General features: G+C 48.9%; 1 protein-coding gene across 1 annotated transcript; it reads left to right on the forward strand.

Moving 5' to 3' along the window:
• The first annotated feature begins 1,347 nt into the window (after positions 1 to 1,347).
• TMPRSS6 (transmembrane serine protease 6) lies at positions 1,348 to 16,482 on the forward strand. Its single transcript, XM_064732277.1, has 17 exons — positions 1,348 to 1,495; positions 1,669 to 1,811; positions 1,991 to 2,058; positions 3,296 to 3,480; positions 6,206 to 6,247; positions 7,091 to 7,295; positions 7,621 to 7,757; positions 7,967 to 8,079; positions 8,550 to 8,659; positions 9,665 to 9,810; positions 10,711 to 10,809; positions 12,740 to 12,853; positions 13,141 to 13,257; positions 13,977 to 14,145; positions 14,550 to 14,821; positions 15,500 to 15,636; positions 16,324 to 16,482. The coding sequence occupies exons 1-17, from the start codon at positions 1,348 to 1,350 to the stop codon at positions 16,480 to 16,482; spliced, it is 2,364 nt and encodes a 787-aa protein (XP_064588347.1).
• Positions 16,483 to 17,794: the final 1,312 nt, after the last annotated feature.

A 17,794-nucleotide genomic window follows, 5' to 3' on the forward strand; every position in this document is an offset into this window, starting at 1 on the left:
CTCCTTGGGGAGCAGAGCCTTCCCAGGGGTTGCACAGAAAGGTGCCCCACAAGGAGCAAGGGAGGACAGTCTGTGCTGGGCCTCTTTGTACCACCTGCTCCTCTGGAAGGACGTGTTAGAGCAAGTGGATGTGTGACTGCCTGTCTGAGCGTGCATGTTCACCAGGCTGGGTTTGATGTTCTGGAGTGAGTTACCTGGTGCTTACATTCTGCAAATGTGTTTCCATGTTGCAAGGCAGCCTGGAGGGCTTGGGGCTCTATAACTGGGGAGAGGAGGCTGAAAAGCCCACTCATCCTTATCAGGTGATGCTCAGTGGCATCCACATGGGCTAAAACCTGAGTGAGGGCAGCCACCTCTTCCCCCAGCTGTAGAAAGTCCCTCCCATGCACTTCTCTCCCCATGTTCACATGCACCATTGGGAACAAAGACAACTCACAGACAGGACACAAGCATTCCACAAGACCTCTGTGTTCTCCCATGCAGATGCATCCACATCCCTTTCCTCTCCAACCACAGAAACACAGAAAACCTTTGAGGGCAGGCATGTACTGTGTGGTGGCAAAGGAAAGTGGGTGACAAAACCAATACTAATGTGGCTCTTTTGGGCAATGGTATTTCTCACCCTCAGAACATGGGGCTGACAGAAGAGAAGCAGCCAGGAAGAAGCAAAAGAAGCATTTTGGGGGAGATGAGGGGCAAAGGAAGACAGAAGGTGGCCCTTGGCACAAACAGGTGGTGGTGAAGGGCTGAACATTATTCAGGTGCTCTCTTCTCATTAGCTCAGCTATTGAGCCAGTGCCAGCATTGGCTTTGCCTGGGAACACACAGCCTGGTGGGAATGGCAACGTTTGCTTACTTTCAGGGATCAAGATAAAAATGGAACAACAGGCAAAGTGTAACTTCAGGTTCCCAGGCAGCGGCCGCTTTGTGCAGCTTTTGCTCACATTTCAGGTCACCAATTTTCTTCCACATTGATTTCTAGATCAAAAAAATACCAGTTTTAAAACAACTCCCACCCTGGGAGGACAACACTTTTGTATTCAGAGAAACTCATTATTGTACTAATTTGCACTTTTGACAGGAGAAAAACCCAGGGAATGCCTTTGAATACCAATGGGTTACCAGGAGATATAGACAAGACAGTGTCCTGGGAGCCTGTCTCCCACCGATTTAGCAGTTTTACTTACATTTGCTCTGAGCAAAGTCTTTGATATTTGCACAGTGATCTCTTGGGGCCGTACATCTTGGGAGAGGAGGACAGATTTGGCATAACACCTTCAGAGAGGGTGTGAGGGGAAACAGAAAAACCAGCTTGACCCTGGCATGCTGTGTCACCAGACGCGCCTGATGGAGGCCGAGGAACAGGAGGAAGACTCCAGCTCCCTCTCAAATGACAAATCAGAAACTAACTCACGTCGCTGCCTCCGCTATGTGCCCCTTGGGATAGCCTTTCTTGTGCTGGCTGGAGCTGCTGCAGCAACCTGGTATTTCCTAGGTAAAAAATCACGTTTTTTCTCCCCAGAGGAGGCGAAGGGGGGGGTAGTCAAAGCAATGCCCAGCCCAGAGCACATTAGTGCCTCTGGGTGGCCTTTAGACAGTCACACACAGGGGTAACCCCCTCTTTCCTATGTATCACTAAGGTGACCCAGCAGTGTCTTCTCTTGGCAGACTACAGACCATGGCACCTGGAGCCATCCATCCTGCAGTTCTACTGCGGCAGCCTCCAGGTCCTCAACCGCCGCTACTCGCCGGAGCTGGGGCAGGTGGAGTCCAGGGCCTTCTGGGTGGAGTCAGCTAAGCTCCAGAGCATGGTGAGGGCGCTTTCCTCAACAGAGCCAGCCCTGAGGCTGCTCACTGGGTCGGATGAAGAAGGGCTCAGGCACCCCCATCCAAGGGCAGGCTTGGGCAGGCTGTACAGCGAGCGGGATGAAAGGTGGGATCAGGCACTGTTACATTGCCCTGCAGTTATGGGACAACATTCTCGTTGCAGCTGAAGGAACTGATTCGTGCCACAGAGCTGGGTCCATACTACAACTCCAGCACGGTGTATGCCTTTGGGTGAGTAGCACCTGCAGCATATCTGCTTGCTCCTGTGTGAAAGCTTCCAGAAAATTGTACTCTGGTTTCACTGAAATCTGCCCATGACAAACTTCTGCAGACCCTGCCATGACCTCCAAGCTAAGCTGGACACTCAAGGCTCAGAATCGCTCCAGCATAATAGAGCTGGGGATATTTTCATGCTCGTCTTCATCCCAGGTCATGATGAAAAGCCAAAACTGAGAAATTTTTCAGAGAGTCAAAAGTTCAAGAGAGTAAAAAAAAAAAAAAAAATTGGGAAGAGATTAAAAAAAAAATTGTCTTGGCATTGTCAATAGAAACCAAGCAGCAGGGAATTAATTTTTCTAATTCAAGAAAGCTATTTTATGGCCTGACTCTAGGCACAGAAGGGAGAGGCCAGATTGCAGCATGGAAAAGTTATTCCTGCCAAGAAGCCTGGACCACATGGGAACAGGATAACAGGGGAATGGGACAGATGTGGGACTACAGCTTTGCAGGTCATAACAGTAGAACAGGATAGCAGAAAAGATTTCCAGACTGATGGTCATTTGCTTCTGATTTCTTTCCTATGGAAAATCACACCCCTAAATTTGTCCTTTACCTAAGGAATATTCCAACTTTGACATAACTCCACTTTCAATTGGGAAAGAAAAGTTTCACTTGCACATCTTCCTCTGGCCTTTTACTGAACAAAGATGTGTTGCAACATCTCCTTGCCCTCCCCCAGCCAATTTTCTCTGCCAGCTGGTTGAACAGAACTTTCCCAGGCACAAGTCTCCTGCAGCTTTAGCCTGCCCAGCATTAATGGGTTGAGGTAAGGTATCTGGTCATAAATCATCCACTTGTCACCACTGGGAGATGAGACAGTGAAGTCTTGAGCTTCTCTTTTCAACCCCTGGTCAGTAGTACCCAAAGGTCATTTCTTCCTGAAATGAGACTACTCATTAGACTAGTCTTGATTAATTATCATAATAATTTGAGCTCATATGATCATCAGTAAAGCCAGATGGCATGGAACGGCTTCTTCCCACAAAGCACTGACTCACACCATGGATATTGCAGCTCTCCTGCCCCACTCAGAGAGGTTCCTCTGGGTCACAGCAGCAGAGTTGGAAAATCTACACAGATATGTCTGATTTATGGAGAAATAGTGGGGAGGGTAATTCTCCAGGGTTTGTCTCTCCAGTAATTCTGGAGATGATGAGCAAGACTATTTTACATGCTATTTCTCTGTTAGGGAGGGAGCTCTGACCTTCTTCTTCTGGTTCACCCTCCAAATCCCTGAGAGTCAGCAGAAGGAGGCAACTGCTGAGAGGGTGAACACAGTGCTCCACCAAGAGCTCTCCACCAGCTTCAACAGCTCAGGCAGCCTGTCCTACCAGACGGAGTACAGGCTCAACCCAGACTCTCTGGTTCTCCTGGGTAAGTACCAGCTGCTCAGCTGCGGCCTGAGCAGGCAGGAATGCTCCACAATGCAGAAGGTCAGGAGAAAAGGCCAGGAGTCTATTGAAGGAGACAAAGGAAACCTGAAGAGGATGAGGGAAATAGCAAGGATCAGGAGATACAATGCTAGGCATTTTTTCCTGAGAGAGAAGAATTGAAGTTTGATTTTAAAAAAAATTCCTTCCTTTGAAGGATTGAAATTATTGGAGATACACCTGACCATGATCAGATAGGTGAGTCTTTTTTCACCCATCAGCTTTGGCTTCTGTAGAGCAAGGTCTTAGACAGGTCATGACTTTGATCAGCTCAGCTTGAAAATACCAAGCACTTAGGTTTGCTACTTTCCTTTGGGAGATTATTCCAGACTGTTTGATAGAGAGAACAAAAGCAACATATCTGAGTCACCACTAAGTCTTCCTCTGAGACAAAGCATCATTGTCATTTCAGTTCCTGACATATGATTTTAAGGATTATTTATTGTTGCTCGCAGTGAAGGTCACAGCCTGTTTAAAAAGCCATCCATGCAAAACTGCTCCAGAGCAGCTGTTAGGTAAGGGGCCAAGGATATGTATGTAATCAATGCATACAAGTCCAATGGAATTTATGTCTGATCAATGTAATGAGGCTTAACTTGCCAGCCTCGTCTGATCCCTCTTACAGAGTACCAAATCTCACAGGTTTTAAAATACACTGTGTTTCTTCTCCTCCTCTTGGGACTCCTATTTCCAAGTTTCTTCTTCCCATGAGATGTTCAATCTCCAAGTTGTTTGTTTTGGGTTTTTCCCCCCAGGCATGGCATCTTGCATTATTCTAAGATTGTTATATCCTACCCATACTTTCTTTAACTTTTACCCCCACATCCCAATTGTTTTGTGGGTCATTTTTTGGTGCCTGTAAAGAAAATTTGATTTCCTCTAAATGATTTTCACTCCCTCATCCAGACCATCATTTTAAGGTCTTAGTCAGAAGATGCATTAGCATCTCATCAAGACACCTCCTCCCACAGTTACCATTAGCTCCTTACTTCTACTTATGATTTGTTTCCAGCATACCAGATCCTATGCTCAGCCAATTTAAATGAACTTTCTTTACAAAGATATCACAAGGAAATATGCTAAATCCTTCCGAGTCAGCCCATCTAGCACTTTCCTTTTATTTGTTCACTTCATAATGCAACCCATAAACAAATAAAAATGATGGTGCCATAATTTTAGCTGTTCCCAGTTCCCTCTTATTTGCTCTGCATCTGTTTCACTGTTCTATTCATTTCACTAGACCACACTTCTTTCTATTTTGGACTTAACACACCAGTTGTAGTTTATCCAGCTCCTTCTGCTTTCCCTAGTCCTATCCCCCTCTCGTCAGAAGCACAGTCTGATAACTGAGACAATAGCCAAAAATGTCATATACTGTTGAGCCAGGGTGGCCTCCAGCCAGTTACTTCACCTCTGGTGTCTTTTGCCCTGTGCAGAGTGGAGAAACAGGCAGCCAAGAGCAGAAATTAGCACTTCATTGCTTTTGGGCAGACTCTTGCCGGCCTGCCCAGCTCTTAACTCAGCCTTGGGACTTTGCAGAGCTGCAAACCACTGACTACTGCAGGAAACTCTCCACCATCTCCAGTGCTTTGTTTTTACTAACAGCCACACTCAGTGGCTACCTTGCAGTACACTACCTTCCCCCCTTCCCCAAAAATCGTTCAGGACTTGCTGTTGTCTACAGGAGCTCGATTTAATTACCTTCAGATATAGGAGTACTTATTACCAGCTCTGCACAGACTATTCCCTACAGCGCATGAGCTTGCCTAGGAGCCTGCCTTATGCCTGCAGCATCCTATTTTCCACAACTGTTTTTGCTATGACAAAACCACTCATCTCTCCCCACGGATTTGCTTGGAAGCTACAAATAGCCAAAGCCCTGGCCTAGGAAAACCCCCAACAACAATCCTCACACCCAGCTGACCTCACAGTGCCTTTTATTTTGGCAATTATTCCCAGTAGCACCTGATCTCTGGCTGATTCCAGTTCAGCTGGGAGGCTGGAGAAAAGCCCATCTCTCTTAAAGTGTTATCCACTCTGTGGCTGATTAGCAGAGATTTTTAGCCCCTGATGGTCACTTTCTCTGCAATTCCTTTCTCCAAAGGAATCCAATTCCAGTCCAAAGGTGACTCTGCAAGGATGTTGAGTAACTCATTGCACAGTGGTCATCAAAAGGGAACTCCTCTCCACCCTCAGTGACTCCCATATTTTTGATTGGGCATTCTTTCAAGTGGGAGAGCAGATGGAGAAGGCTCTGGGAAGCGGGGCTGTGCCCTGTGATGTGGCTGGCAGGGGAGGGGAATGACTGCCTGAAGCAATGTCCAGCCCTTGAGGGAAGGGGAAGAGGTCCTGGAACAGCACACTAAAATGGGCAAAGAAAAAGGCAGAGAAGTCCCCGGTGGGCTGGAAAGCAGGAATTAGGGCTATTGGATTTGGGTCAAGGGCAGAGAAATTTCCCAGAGAGATGGGCTGGGGAAGGCATGACTGAAACAAGACTCTGAAAGCAGACATAGAGGTACCTGGAGGATGACCCATGCTGAAGCTGTAAGTGAGCTAGTTGCAGAAGGAAGGAAAGGAGTCCTCACCTGCCATACAAGGTGATCAGATTATCTTTTTTTATCCAGTTTATATTTTTGTTTATCTTCCTTTATGTATTTTCTTTCTAACAGAATCCAGTATGAAAGACATAGTAGTGCTGCAATCCACTCTGGGTAGGCTACCTTCTCCTTTCCTTTTGAGTTCATGACTTTAAGGGAGGGATTTTCACTGGGGACAGAAAGCTTGTTGGCCTCCTGCAGTTGTAAATCCTGGGGAGGGGAGAGTAGCAGCAAGGGAGCATCAGTGCTGCTGCTTGGCCAGATCCAAACTACATGACTGCTATGTACTGGATGGCTCTAGGCAGAGATGCCAGCTGCCAGGGGCAATGCAGCCACCTCAGACTTGTCCAGGTCCCAATGAGAACTGTGAAACAGCAGGGTATACTGGCACCACAGTGCTGATTCCAGGCCCCATGGCATGCTGCTGTTGGGGTGGGGGTTTCCTCCATGGTTCTGCATTGGATGTGCCTCATTTAGGAGTCTGTTGTCTTGGCAATGTTTGAAGATGCTTTTAGTTTTTTCAGGCAGTGTTGTAAGTTCTCTGTCTGGCAGCTTGCATTAGATATGCTATTAGAAGCTCACCTTTAAGCTGATATTTACTCAAAAATCCTGGTGTGAAATTCTTCTGAAACCTGGAATTCAGATGAGGGAGATCTAAAGCCAGGAAGAATATGGGGCTGAGAGGAGAAAGAGGTGAAAAAGTAAATAAAGCCAGTGGAAGATAACTGTGCTGTGCTGATATTTAAAGCCTGAGGTAGTGTTAGGTTAACCAAGGAAGGGGGGACAGTTTTTAGAGAAACTGGGGCAATGGTACAAAAGGATAAGTGCCACCACAACATACGTAAAAGTAAACCAAGACCACTGGGATGAGTCAGCCTTACCCTAAAAAAGGCTTACACTCATATACCAAGTGACAGTCCCATATCTCAATTTCTCATACAACCACATCTATTTCAGGTTGCTACAGGTACAGCTATGTCCAGGAGGATGATGTCCTAAGGCTGGAAGGCCCTGATTACCTGGCCTCCAGTTGTCTTTGGCACCTCCATGGCCTCAAGGGCTACATGATCAAGCTACGGCTGGAGTGGACCCTGCCTGACTGCAGGGACCGCCTGGCCATGTACGACGCAGCCGGGCCCCTGGAGAAACACCTCATCACCTCGTAGGTGGCTCCTGAGCAGGGAGAACGTGCTGGGGGAGACAGGCAGGATGGCACGACACACCACAGCAGGGGAAGGTGTCAGACAACATCAAAGGAGGTTCTCCTTGATGTGCAACCTGTCTGTTATTGCTCAGCTCACTGATGTGGGATATGTCTTAAAACCATGCTGCAGGAGCTGCTGCTGTTGGCCCTTTGCTTGGTTCAGATAGCACCTTACAACTGCTGTGTGTGGATCACATAGATATCCATTGCCTCTCTTTCTCATTCTTCTCTTTCATTTGTTTACTGCTTGCTTCACTCCCATCCTTTGATCTCTTTCCCTGAGGATCTATGGCTGCAGCCGGCAGGAGCCCATAGTTGAAGTCCTTTCGTCTGGCCCTGTCATGTCTGTTGTGTGGAAGAAAGCCATGTACAGCTACTATGACCCCTTCATCCTCTCAGCACAGGCGGTGCCCCTCGAAGGTGAGGAAGGCTGGAGGAGAGTGGCTATAGTTACAGGGAGAAAATTGGTTTTCTCCTACAGTATCACAGCTCCTAGAGGTCCTGCATCCCTGTTAGGGGCAGAATTCATTCTGGATTGCAGGGGTAGTCAGTAAAAGGCAGGTTACATGGCCTCCCTGGGATGAGGCTGAGCTGACAGAGAGCAGGGCTTTGAATGTCTGTATTTACAGCTTGTGAAGTGAACATAACTCTGCGGGAGAGCCTGGAGCTGCAGGGGAAGATCGGCACCCCACACTACCCCAGCTACTACTCGCCCAACACACAGTGCACCTGGCACATGACGGTAAGAGCCAGCTCCCATAAGAGCATCCACCCTGTCCCCAAAACCAGGGCAGCACTCTGCACATTGTGGGGGTACAGCCAGAGATCATCATGAGAAGCAAGAAGAGGGTGGCAGCCTGCCCAGCCTCCACATAAGGTGTGTTTCTGGAGGGGAAGAAGTCTAATATTGCATGCCAGCACAGAGATGCTGTAGCTGAGGAGGAATCTGAAATCTGATCTCCAGAGGGGTTCTTCAAAACAGAACTAGATTGATAGGAACTGATAAGAATTGCCAGGCTTTGATATCAGCAGCAGAGGCACCCTGGGCTGTGGCATGGCTCCAGTTTAGAGGGTGCTTCTTTCTGACTGCAGTGTGGTCAGAGACACCTGGCCTTCCCATTTACTCTGCTCATGTCTGACTTACGGAGCGTGCTGTAACACTCCCAGGAGCCATCTGCCCTCTGCCCCTGCTCTGCACCCCCTTGTCTGCAGGTCCCATCCCTTGACTATGGGGTCACCCTCTGGTTCGACGCCTACTCACTCAGCAGACAGAAGCACGACCTGCCCTGCACCCAAGGCCAGTGGATCATTCAGAACAGAAGGTGTGTGGTGGGCTCCTGGTTTCTGTCTCTCACTTCCCACGTGGGATAAAACAGGGATTAAACATCTGCAGGTTCCCTGCTCACTTCAGCCACCATATGTGAGGAAGAAGGGCCATACACTGAGCTGCGCTCAGTGACCACTCTTTGTGCTAGTGCCTCCTGCTTTTCTGCTAATCTTGTTCACTCTCTCCCCAGTGAACACATTTCTCACAGATTTGCTTCAAGCTACCAACCTGCTTTCTCTGTCTTGCTGTTAGCATCAGGCTTCTTAGTTTTCTCCTGTGTGTGTAACCTTGGTGTCCTCCCACGTCTCCTGTGTTTGCAAATCTGCCTGTCACCACCTCTGCAATATTATCTGTGTGTGCCATTGCCTTGCAGCCACCTCCGTACAGATCTTCCCCTTAGCTCCATACCCTCCCGCTTTGACTGCAGCCATTTCCCTGCAGGATTTCGCACACATAGCATCCATATGTAGCTGGGGCTACTGCTCACCCCTGCCCAGGTGAAAAGGATGGAGACCTGTTGTGCTCCCATCTCCTCAAAGCTGGCTCTGAGACAGATGGACCTATAGCTTTTGGTTTTCCTCCATGGTTCCTGTAGGGGTAACTTCTCTTCCTAGGAAGGATCTGATCTAGAAGTTATGTTACCCTGGCTTAGGATTTCCACTTTTTCTCTCCCTGCCTCCCTCTCTTAAACTATCAGTGCCACAGTTTCTACAACATGCCTTCTTCAGGAAGATCATGAAGGAGAATCTTCTTACGCTATAAGAACTGAACTGCTTTGCATGGCCTGATCTCTGTGCTTTCCAGAAAGCAGGAAAAGTCCAAAGACAGGAGGGTCCCTCTGGACTCTGTATCTCATGCATACTGAAAGCACTTTGTATTTCTGGTTTGCCTGCAGCACCCAGTCTGTGTGACCCCTTCCCATCCCAGCCCCACACAGCCCCTTGTCCTGCTTTGTCCCTGCCTCCCTGTCCAACCCACCTTGCCTGTGTTTGCCCCTCAGGTTGTGTGGCCTGCGGACCCTGCAAGCCTACGCTGAGCGGATCCCAGTCACATCTTCTGCTGACATCGCCATCACCTTCACCTCGCAGATCTCCTTAACTGGCCCTGGTGTACAGGCAGCTTACAGCCTGTACAAGCAATCTGACCGTAAGCTTGGCTTCTTCCCTGCTCCTTTCTGGGGACCCAGCAGCCCCTCTGCACTTGGCTTGTGCTGGGAGAAAACACAAGGCACAGCTCAGGAGCCCTAGGTACCATCCACCCTTCAGGAAGATGCTCACAAATCAGTGATCCCCCCAAAAGAAGAGGCAATTATGTGCAAAGCTGTTTCTGCACATGTGGCCCTGCCTCTTGTGGCCAGAGCATCCATGCAACAAAACCCAAGATCACAAAATTGCTTAAAATCTTACCCTCCAGTCAACATCACAGACTGGCCTTGGGAATTCAATGAGACAGCCACTCTGCTTGAAGCAACATTTGTTTTGATTACAAGATCTCTTAGAGAGAGCTGTTTCCTGCTCACCTTGGAATCTGTGCAAACAAGAGACGAATAAAACCGCACACAAATACACACATATGCAAATGCCACCCACAGTCTGTCTTTCCAAGGTTTCACCATCTCCCTCCTAAAGGGTGCCAGTAATGCACACCAGTCCCTGAATATGTGCACCTGTCAACGTGTCTAACAACAACCTCTTCAAGGTCCCACGTAAGTTTTGATAGCAACTTCAAAGAGCCTGTTTCAGCTTTCCTGTGGCATTCAGGAGACATGAAACAGCTGTGATCCTGACGTATGGTGTGCCAGACAGATGGCTGTCCTGGATATTGCCCATTGGTACCATGCAAAACAGTGAAAGCCTTCTTTCCCCTGGTGCATATCCTGGCTCCATGTGTCCCTGTTAAGAGCAGATGACATGGCAGATTTTGGGGAGTGCAGTACACTGCAGCAGCACTCTTGTGGTCAGGAGAGTGTGCAGTTCAAGCCATGGTGCTCTGCTGCCAGGAGGTTTCCAGTCATTGGGGACTAATTACTCTCTTTTGGTTTCACAGCCTGTCCCGGGGAGTTTCTGTGTTTGGTGAACGGTTTGTGTGTCCCAGCCTGTGACGGGATCAAAGATTGCCCCAATGGGCTGGATGAGAGAAACTGTGGTGAGTAATTTCTTCTCCCTGCTAGTCTCTGGTCTCAGCAAGACACAGCCCCTTGCTCCTCCGAAGGCAGGGAGGAGATTTGGGTGGCCAAGGCACAGCATTGTACCTCAACTTTAGGAACATAAACCTCTGTGCCCTTGGAAGTCTCATCCCACTGCTATATGGCTTTAGCCTGCTCTGGAAAGAGCAGTAATGCTTCTGGCTCCTGTCACAGTACAGCCTTCCTGAGAGAGCCCCCTAGAAGCAAGAGCACCAAGAGCTCCAGGCAGCCTGAAAAAAGCCTCCTGCCCAAGCTGTCCCCCACCTTGTCCTGCTTTCCTCCCACCCAGGGTCTACAACCAACCTCAGCCCTGGCCTAGAGCCTCCTCTGCTGTCACACCCCTCAGCAGCCCCCTCCCTGCTCTCACCTCCCCTAGCCCACCTGCTGCCCTTCTTTCTCGGCTTTCCCCCCCAGCCATTTGTGACACTTCGTCTGTACAGATCCTCACTCATAGATTTTGCCCGAGTTTGGGAGCATCAAAGTCCTTGATCAGCCTCAATCAGTTCTTCATGCCAAAAGCAGTTAGTGCTGATTCAGGCTCCACTCTTAGAATCTCAGAACTCCTGCAGAGCCCCATTCTCATAGGAACAGCAATTCAGGCTTAGACATGGCACCTAATTCATCTATTCTCTCACCTCTGGTGTGATGGGAGGCTCATCATATTGCTGCCATCACTAACTTTTCATTAGTTGTTTCCTGTAGATGTTTCTTTCACAGATAAAGAACCTTGAACTACTGGAGAGAGTGGCCAGTTTTGAAAGATTCAGAGGAAGCTGCAGGAAAAGTCTAAAGTCAAAGGAAGGAAAAATCTTTCTAAAGAAGCTTTAATTCAGTGCTAGAAATGTGAGAGCTCACATAAGATTGCCAAAGTTGGGTTTTGTATTGTCTGCAGTGTTGCTGACAATGTGCTCTGTCATCCAGCTGTCTGGCATCAGGGTTTGCATGCTTCCCTCCTGTAGACATGGATACATTTGCATCCTTATGAATATCTAATTTTTCTTGAATCCCAGTATCTCCTTGGCCCCAGGGATATCATGTCATTCAGTTCCACAGGTTGGCACAGACCAAGACTGACAGAAACCCCACACTCTGTGTTTTCCAATGTTATTTATATTTGAAAAAGAAAATAGAAACATTATTATTTCCTTCCATTCTTATACTCTTGCCACTAGTGCATCTCTGACTATTCACTCTATGTTGGTATGGAACAATCCCTGTCTTTAAAATCAAAGTTCAAGTTGCCTCAGACCTTTATGTACCTTTAGTCATCTAGAAGCTTCTTGCTATTAATGAAAAAATTATAGTCATTGCAGTAAGAAAATGGTACACACAAACAGAATAAGTTCCTGCTATGGAAATCTGTGGGCAGAAGTCAAACTCTGTGGTGGGCAGGCAGCTTAGACCCATCTCCATCCTCCAGTGTCCACCAGAGCTCATGGACATTGTGGAATCCTGTGTTGTTCAGGACTCAGCTGCAAGGGGAAGTGCTGGTTTGTGTGGAACAGTGACCCATGAGCTGGGGTTGACAGTAAGGCAGGAGGAACAGTGACCTCACCAGACAGGATGCAGTCCTACATAACCCTAACAAGGCAAGCAGACCAGGACTGGTGGTGGTAACTGAAGAGTCCATGGACCTCCAGACAAGTACATAGTGCTGAGGTGGGTCTGAGGCCAAGACAAGAAAAGTTAAGTCAGCAACAGTGAAGTGTAAGACAGGGTGCAGGCATAGCTAGAATGCAGATCAGGCAAAAGCTACACAGCTGCAGTAAACCAGAGCTGGTCTCAAGCACAGCTTATGAGGTGGGGGCAGAGGCTGCAGAGACTGCAGGATTTATGGCCCTGACCTCACACCTCGTCTGCCTGATTCCCATGTACTTCCCTCCTGTGCAGTGTGCCCTGCAAAGTTCCAGTGCCATGAGGACAGCACTTGCATCGAGTTCAGCAGGGTCTGCAACCAGCAGCTGGACTGTGTCAACGGGAGTGATGAGGAGCACTGCAGTGGAGGTAGGGACGGGACAGTGCTGGGATGACAAATGCCCACCCCCGTGTTCAAACCAAGGCTGTCTGTAGAGTACTTCCCACATGTGACATAAGGGCACCATCAGGGAGTTAGCTCGCCCAGCCTCCTCATAATGTTTGTGAGCCGTTTGTTTGTTCAGGAAATTCCCTGTCATCATCTATGGAGTTCCCCCAAGCTCTTCTGCTGCCCTTTTTTTCTCATTTAAAGGACTTCAGGCTGTATCTACAACCAGCTGCCCTCTCTCAGTTTTGGCTTCCCTTCCTTTTTGCAGGGGTCCCCTGCGGTCCTTTCACCTACCGCTGTGAAGATGGGACCTGTGTGAAGAAACCCAATCCGCTGTGTGACACCACTGCAGACTGCAAGGACCTGTCTGATGAGAATCACTGTGGTGAGGAAATGATCAGCCACACGTCAGCCAGGCAGGTTCAGGACGACACGTAGCTGCAAGTTGCCCCATTTTCTCCCACCACCGTGAAGAAGCAGCCACCCTCCCTTGTTCCACCACCTTCTCCCCACCTCAGTCCCACAGTACCAGTGTCCCTGCTCCATCCTGCAGTGGCAGGGACAGCAGCAACAAGCCAGCTCTGTGCTGAGTGTGAGCAAGCTCTTGCTCTTTGGACAGCTGCTCCCTGCCTCCTTCAGGCAGAGGCATCAGGCCAGACGTACATGCCTGACAGGCCAGATTCAACCTACAGGCTGCCTGTTTGACCACTCTGTCAGCTAATATGTCATTGTTCAAGGCTCCAGCATGTCTGCATGGCCACTGGCAGGGAGAGAGTTAATGTTTTGATTTCCCTACTTGTTTTTTTTTCTGGAGCCTCAGTAGGCAGTGAAGGAGAATGACAGGGAGGGTTTCCTGACAGCACAGCAGTTAGCACAGTCAGCATGCTGCCCCAAAGGCATCCCCAGGCTGCAGCTGGAGGTGGGGAATGCTGGGAGGGAGTGCTCACTAGACCTGTCCTGGGCAGTACATAAAGCATGTGCTGGCTGGGTAAGACGAGCAATTAGAGGTCAAACTCTTCCGTCAACTAAGTAGGAATGGAAGGGCAGGCACAGAGTTTCATGTTCCCTTCCTTCCCTGAAGTACCTACTGTGTCTCCTCCTCAGACTGTGGGATGCAAGCACCTCTCAGCAGGATTGTGGGTGGTATGAATTCTGTGGAAGGGGAATGGCCGTGGCAGGCCAGCCTGCAAGTTCGGGGCCGGCACATTTGTGGGGGAACACTCATTGCTGACCGCTGGGTGGTCTCAGCCGCGCACTGCTTCCAGGATGAGAGGTAAACGGAGAGGGGAGGTGCTGGTAGAAAGATGTGCATTGCTTTCCTTGTCATGTGTGATGGGAGGCTCTTATGACTGATGAAAATGTCATGGGGCAGCTGCACTCCTCCTCTGGCACCTCAGCCATGCTTCTCCATGGCTTGGAACCGAAGAAAGGGGTGTGGATATATGCAGTATTATCTGTTGGTGTGTGCAGAGGAAAAGGGGCAATGCTGAGATTTGCAGAGCAGCTCCCAGGGGGCAGTGATAGAGGAAGATGCTGCACAGCTCCTCCTTTGTTGTGTTGTCTGTGTTGTCCCCATGCTGTCACAGCAATGGAGAAGTCAGCATGTGCTTGGATAGGGATAGCATTACCTGCAAAGTGTGCCCTTTGGGTCCCATGCTCCTCTGCTGCATCCTACAGGCTGGCCTCCCCCTCCATCTGGACCGTTTACTTGGGTAAATACTTGCAAAATGCCACCGGCCACACAGAGGTGTCCTTCAAGGTTATCCATCTCTTTCTTCACCCTTATTATGAGGAGGACAGCCATGATTATGATGTGGCCTTGCTTCAGCTGGATCATCCTGTGATCATCTCACCCTTAATCCAGCCCATCTGCTTGCCTGCTCCATCTCACATCTTTGAGCCTGGCCTTCTTTGCTGGATCACTGGCTGGGGAGCCCTCAAGGAAGGAGGTAGGTTCAAGGTCTCTTTTGGTGGCCTACTGCAGCAGTGTTGAGGCAGAAACATAGGTTCAGATGTGTCATAGGCACAACAGGCTTCTGTTCATCCCAAAACATTGTGCCTCCTTCACTCCTTCTGATTTTGGTAATAGGTTGACCAAAGTTGCCTGTAGAGTGCCCTGAAACTTCATGTGGAGAGGCAGGCATGGCAGTCTGGTAATCTGTATGGGAACTGTGTGTTTCCTCATTCAAAGACTAGAATAGCCCTTCAGGTCAGTTTAGTGCCTTTACCCACTTACAGACTTGTTCCAGCTGCTTCCCAATTGGAAACACTCAGGAGACTATACAGACCTGAACACTCCTGGTTTGTACTCTTAGAAGAGCTTAACATCCCTTTCAGTGAGAAACAAACCCAAGACACTGACAACCCAGAGGTTTCCCCAAAAAAGAATACTCCTTGTCCCAAAAGCTGAAGTACCCACAACATATGCCTGTAGGGAAAGGAATGAAGGGGAATTTTATGCCTTCCACGCAGAAAAATGTGCTCTCCTCAAAGTCAAAGACTGTGATGCCAGTGGAGAGCGGAACAGAAATTCCAATGGCAGGTTTCAGCATGCAGTGAGGTGGCCATGGTCTAGAGGAAGTTCCACCATGGCCCACCTGTGCTAATTTTGGTGCTCTACTTTTCAGGGCATACCAGCAATGTTCTGCAGAAGGTGGACGTGCAGCTCATCCAGCAGAACATCTGCAGTGAGGCTTATCACTACATGATTACTCCCAGGATGCTGTGTGCTGGGTACTACCAGGGCAAGAAGGATGCTTGCCAGGTGACAGAGGAGTTGTGGGATCAGGGTTGATTACCAGAGGTGGGATGTGTCCCAAGTCTCACAAATTCAATGCACAGCCTGAAATGAGGGGGAAAAGACCACATAAGGTCAGTCTCCCAACACTTCCTCTGATCTAAGCAGCCAACAACAGCTCTCATGACCACTTCTTCCCAGCATCCTTGCCTTAGGATCCAAATACAGTTAAATTACCCTTTTCTCATTTCAGGCCATTCTCCACTCTACCTCCCACTTTCAAGTCAGGTGACTCCGTCAGCCCTTTTAGCACCTGTCATACACCATAACCTGTGTGCTCCTTCATTACTATTAACCTCAAGGAATTCCTCTCTGCCACCCCTCATGGAATCCAGTTAAATTCCAACAATCATCCTTGCCTGCCACATACTTGGAAATGCCATGCGGGCCAGGAGGAATCAGTAGAGCAATCAGCTTTTTGGGACCTGGCTGAGGGGGAGGAATTTGCATGATGAAGGAATAACTGTGTCAGATGTTTGCACTGCAGACTGTTTTTTACATCTGCCTAAAAGTATAAGGAATGTTACAGATGTCCCAGCCATGAGTTGAGGGGATACAGGGATCTGTATACAGAGGGGCTCAAAGACAACATAATCAGACAGCAGCAGAAGCTGGTGGATCACCACCACTTGATTTTACTTTTCTTTTTTCTAGGGTGATTCTGGAGGTCCACTGGCCTGCAAAGAACCCAGTGGCAGATGGTTTCTGGCTGGTTTGGTCAGCTGGGGAATGGGATGTGCACGTGCAAATCACTATGGAGTATACACCAGGATCACTCAAGTGCTGGGCTGGATGAACCAAACCATGAGCTGAGAAAAGTGCAACTCTGTCTTCTCCCCATCACACCTACACTCACATGGCACTCATTCCTGATCTTGCTCACTTGCCTCCCAAAGAAAGAGAGTGTGGGATGTTGTCAGACCCAGGATGCTCCTCTGAACTAGGTAAAAAAAGGCTGCTGCAGGGATTGTGGAGAAAAGCAGGCAGACCCTCTTTTCCCTTGGTACTTCCCAGGGAGCATCCCAAGGGGTTTTTAGGCCATCCATCCAAAAGCAGGGAGAAGGGAGGCAGGTGAGGGAGTCTGGGGCAATGACACACAGCAATAGGCCCAAGCTGATGGTTTCTGAGAAGAGGAATAAGGGGAGTTGAACTTTCCATGAACCATGTGATTCAGCCAGTCTTATGCTGGAACATTTGCTGAAAGAAAATGTGACTGATGTAGTTAGAGATTCCAGTAACTGTGAAATCAATCTGCCTCCCTCTTCCTTCCTGCTGCTTATCCTTCATCCCCCTTCCCCTCCCATCACTCCTCCTCTTCCATCTCCCTAATTGCTTCTTTTCTTAGCTGGCGTGTGCTGCTCAGTGTGCTGTTCAGCTCAGCCAGCCAACTCTTCACGTCTCACTGACTCCCAGGCATGAGCCCAGCATCGCGCTCCCAAGCACGTGTCCTGCCTCCCTGCTGGAGCAGCCCCCAGCCTCCACTGCTGCACTTCCCCCAGTTAAACTCCTGGAGCAGACTCCCATCCCCTTCCCTCAGCCCTTCTAAATACCTTTAACATCAGGGCATCTCAACCTCTCCCATGTCCTATCTCAGGTAATGCAGGAGATGAAGGAGAAGGTTTCAGGGCACAGGGCTTAAACTGCAACTGCTGCAGCTTTGGTTTTTTAACTAAAAATACACGTGTGTGTATGTGTATGTGTGTTCATGTACATAACTGGCCACTCTCTGGAATTATAAATAAAATTAATTTGAGGATTTTTTTGGCTCTAGTTTGCCTCACTCTGCTAAAAATTATCTTGAGGTTTGTATATTTTTGACCAAACTCCAGTCCTGGCACTGGCAACTGGCAAAAGGTTCCACACCCCTGCCCACCCCCACCCAATCAGATGTCCCTAGGATCAATAAGGTCACTCACTAGCCAGGTGGTCCTCACTTACAGTTATGCTTTAGGGCTGCAGATAAGCAAACCTGCTCTGTAGCCCAGCTGCCTGCACTGGGGATGCAGCAGCACAGACACAGCGGGAAGCACCTCCAGCCCCCAGAAAACAGGCACAGCACAAGCAGCTTCTGGTGGCTCCAGGTGATGAATCCAAACTCCTTTTCTCCAACTCCCACCCCCTTACA

Source organism: Zonotrichia leucophrys, chromosome 1A (assembly GCF_028769735.1).
Source record: "Zonotrichia leucophrys gambelii isolate GWCS_2022_RI chromosome 1A, RI_Zleu_2.0, whole genome shotgun sequence".
NCBI classification, from domain to species: domain Eukaryota; kingdom Metazoa; phylum Chordata; class Aves; order Passeriformes; family Passerellidae; genus Zonotrichia; species Zonotrichia leucophrys.

Bases quoted from the DNA above. Each gene is read 5' to 3' on its own strand.
- TMPRSS6 (XM_064732277.1), top strand. From the start codon at position 1,348: ATGGAGGCCGAGGAACAGGAGGAAGACTCCAGCTCCCTCTCAAATGAC. The intron at 2,059-3,295 runs GTGAGTAGCACC...TTTCTCTGTTAG, and splicing joins AGCACGGTGTATGCCTTTGG to GGAGGGAGCTCTGACCTTCT. The intron at 15,637-16,323 runs GTGACAGAGGAG...TCTTTTTTCTAG, and splicing joins GCAAGAAGGATGCTTGCCAG to GGTGATTCTGGAGGTCCACT.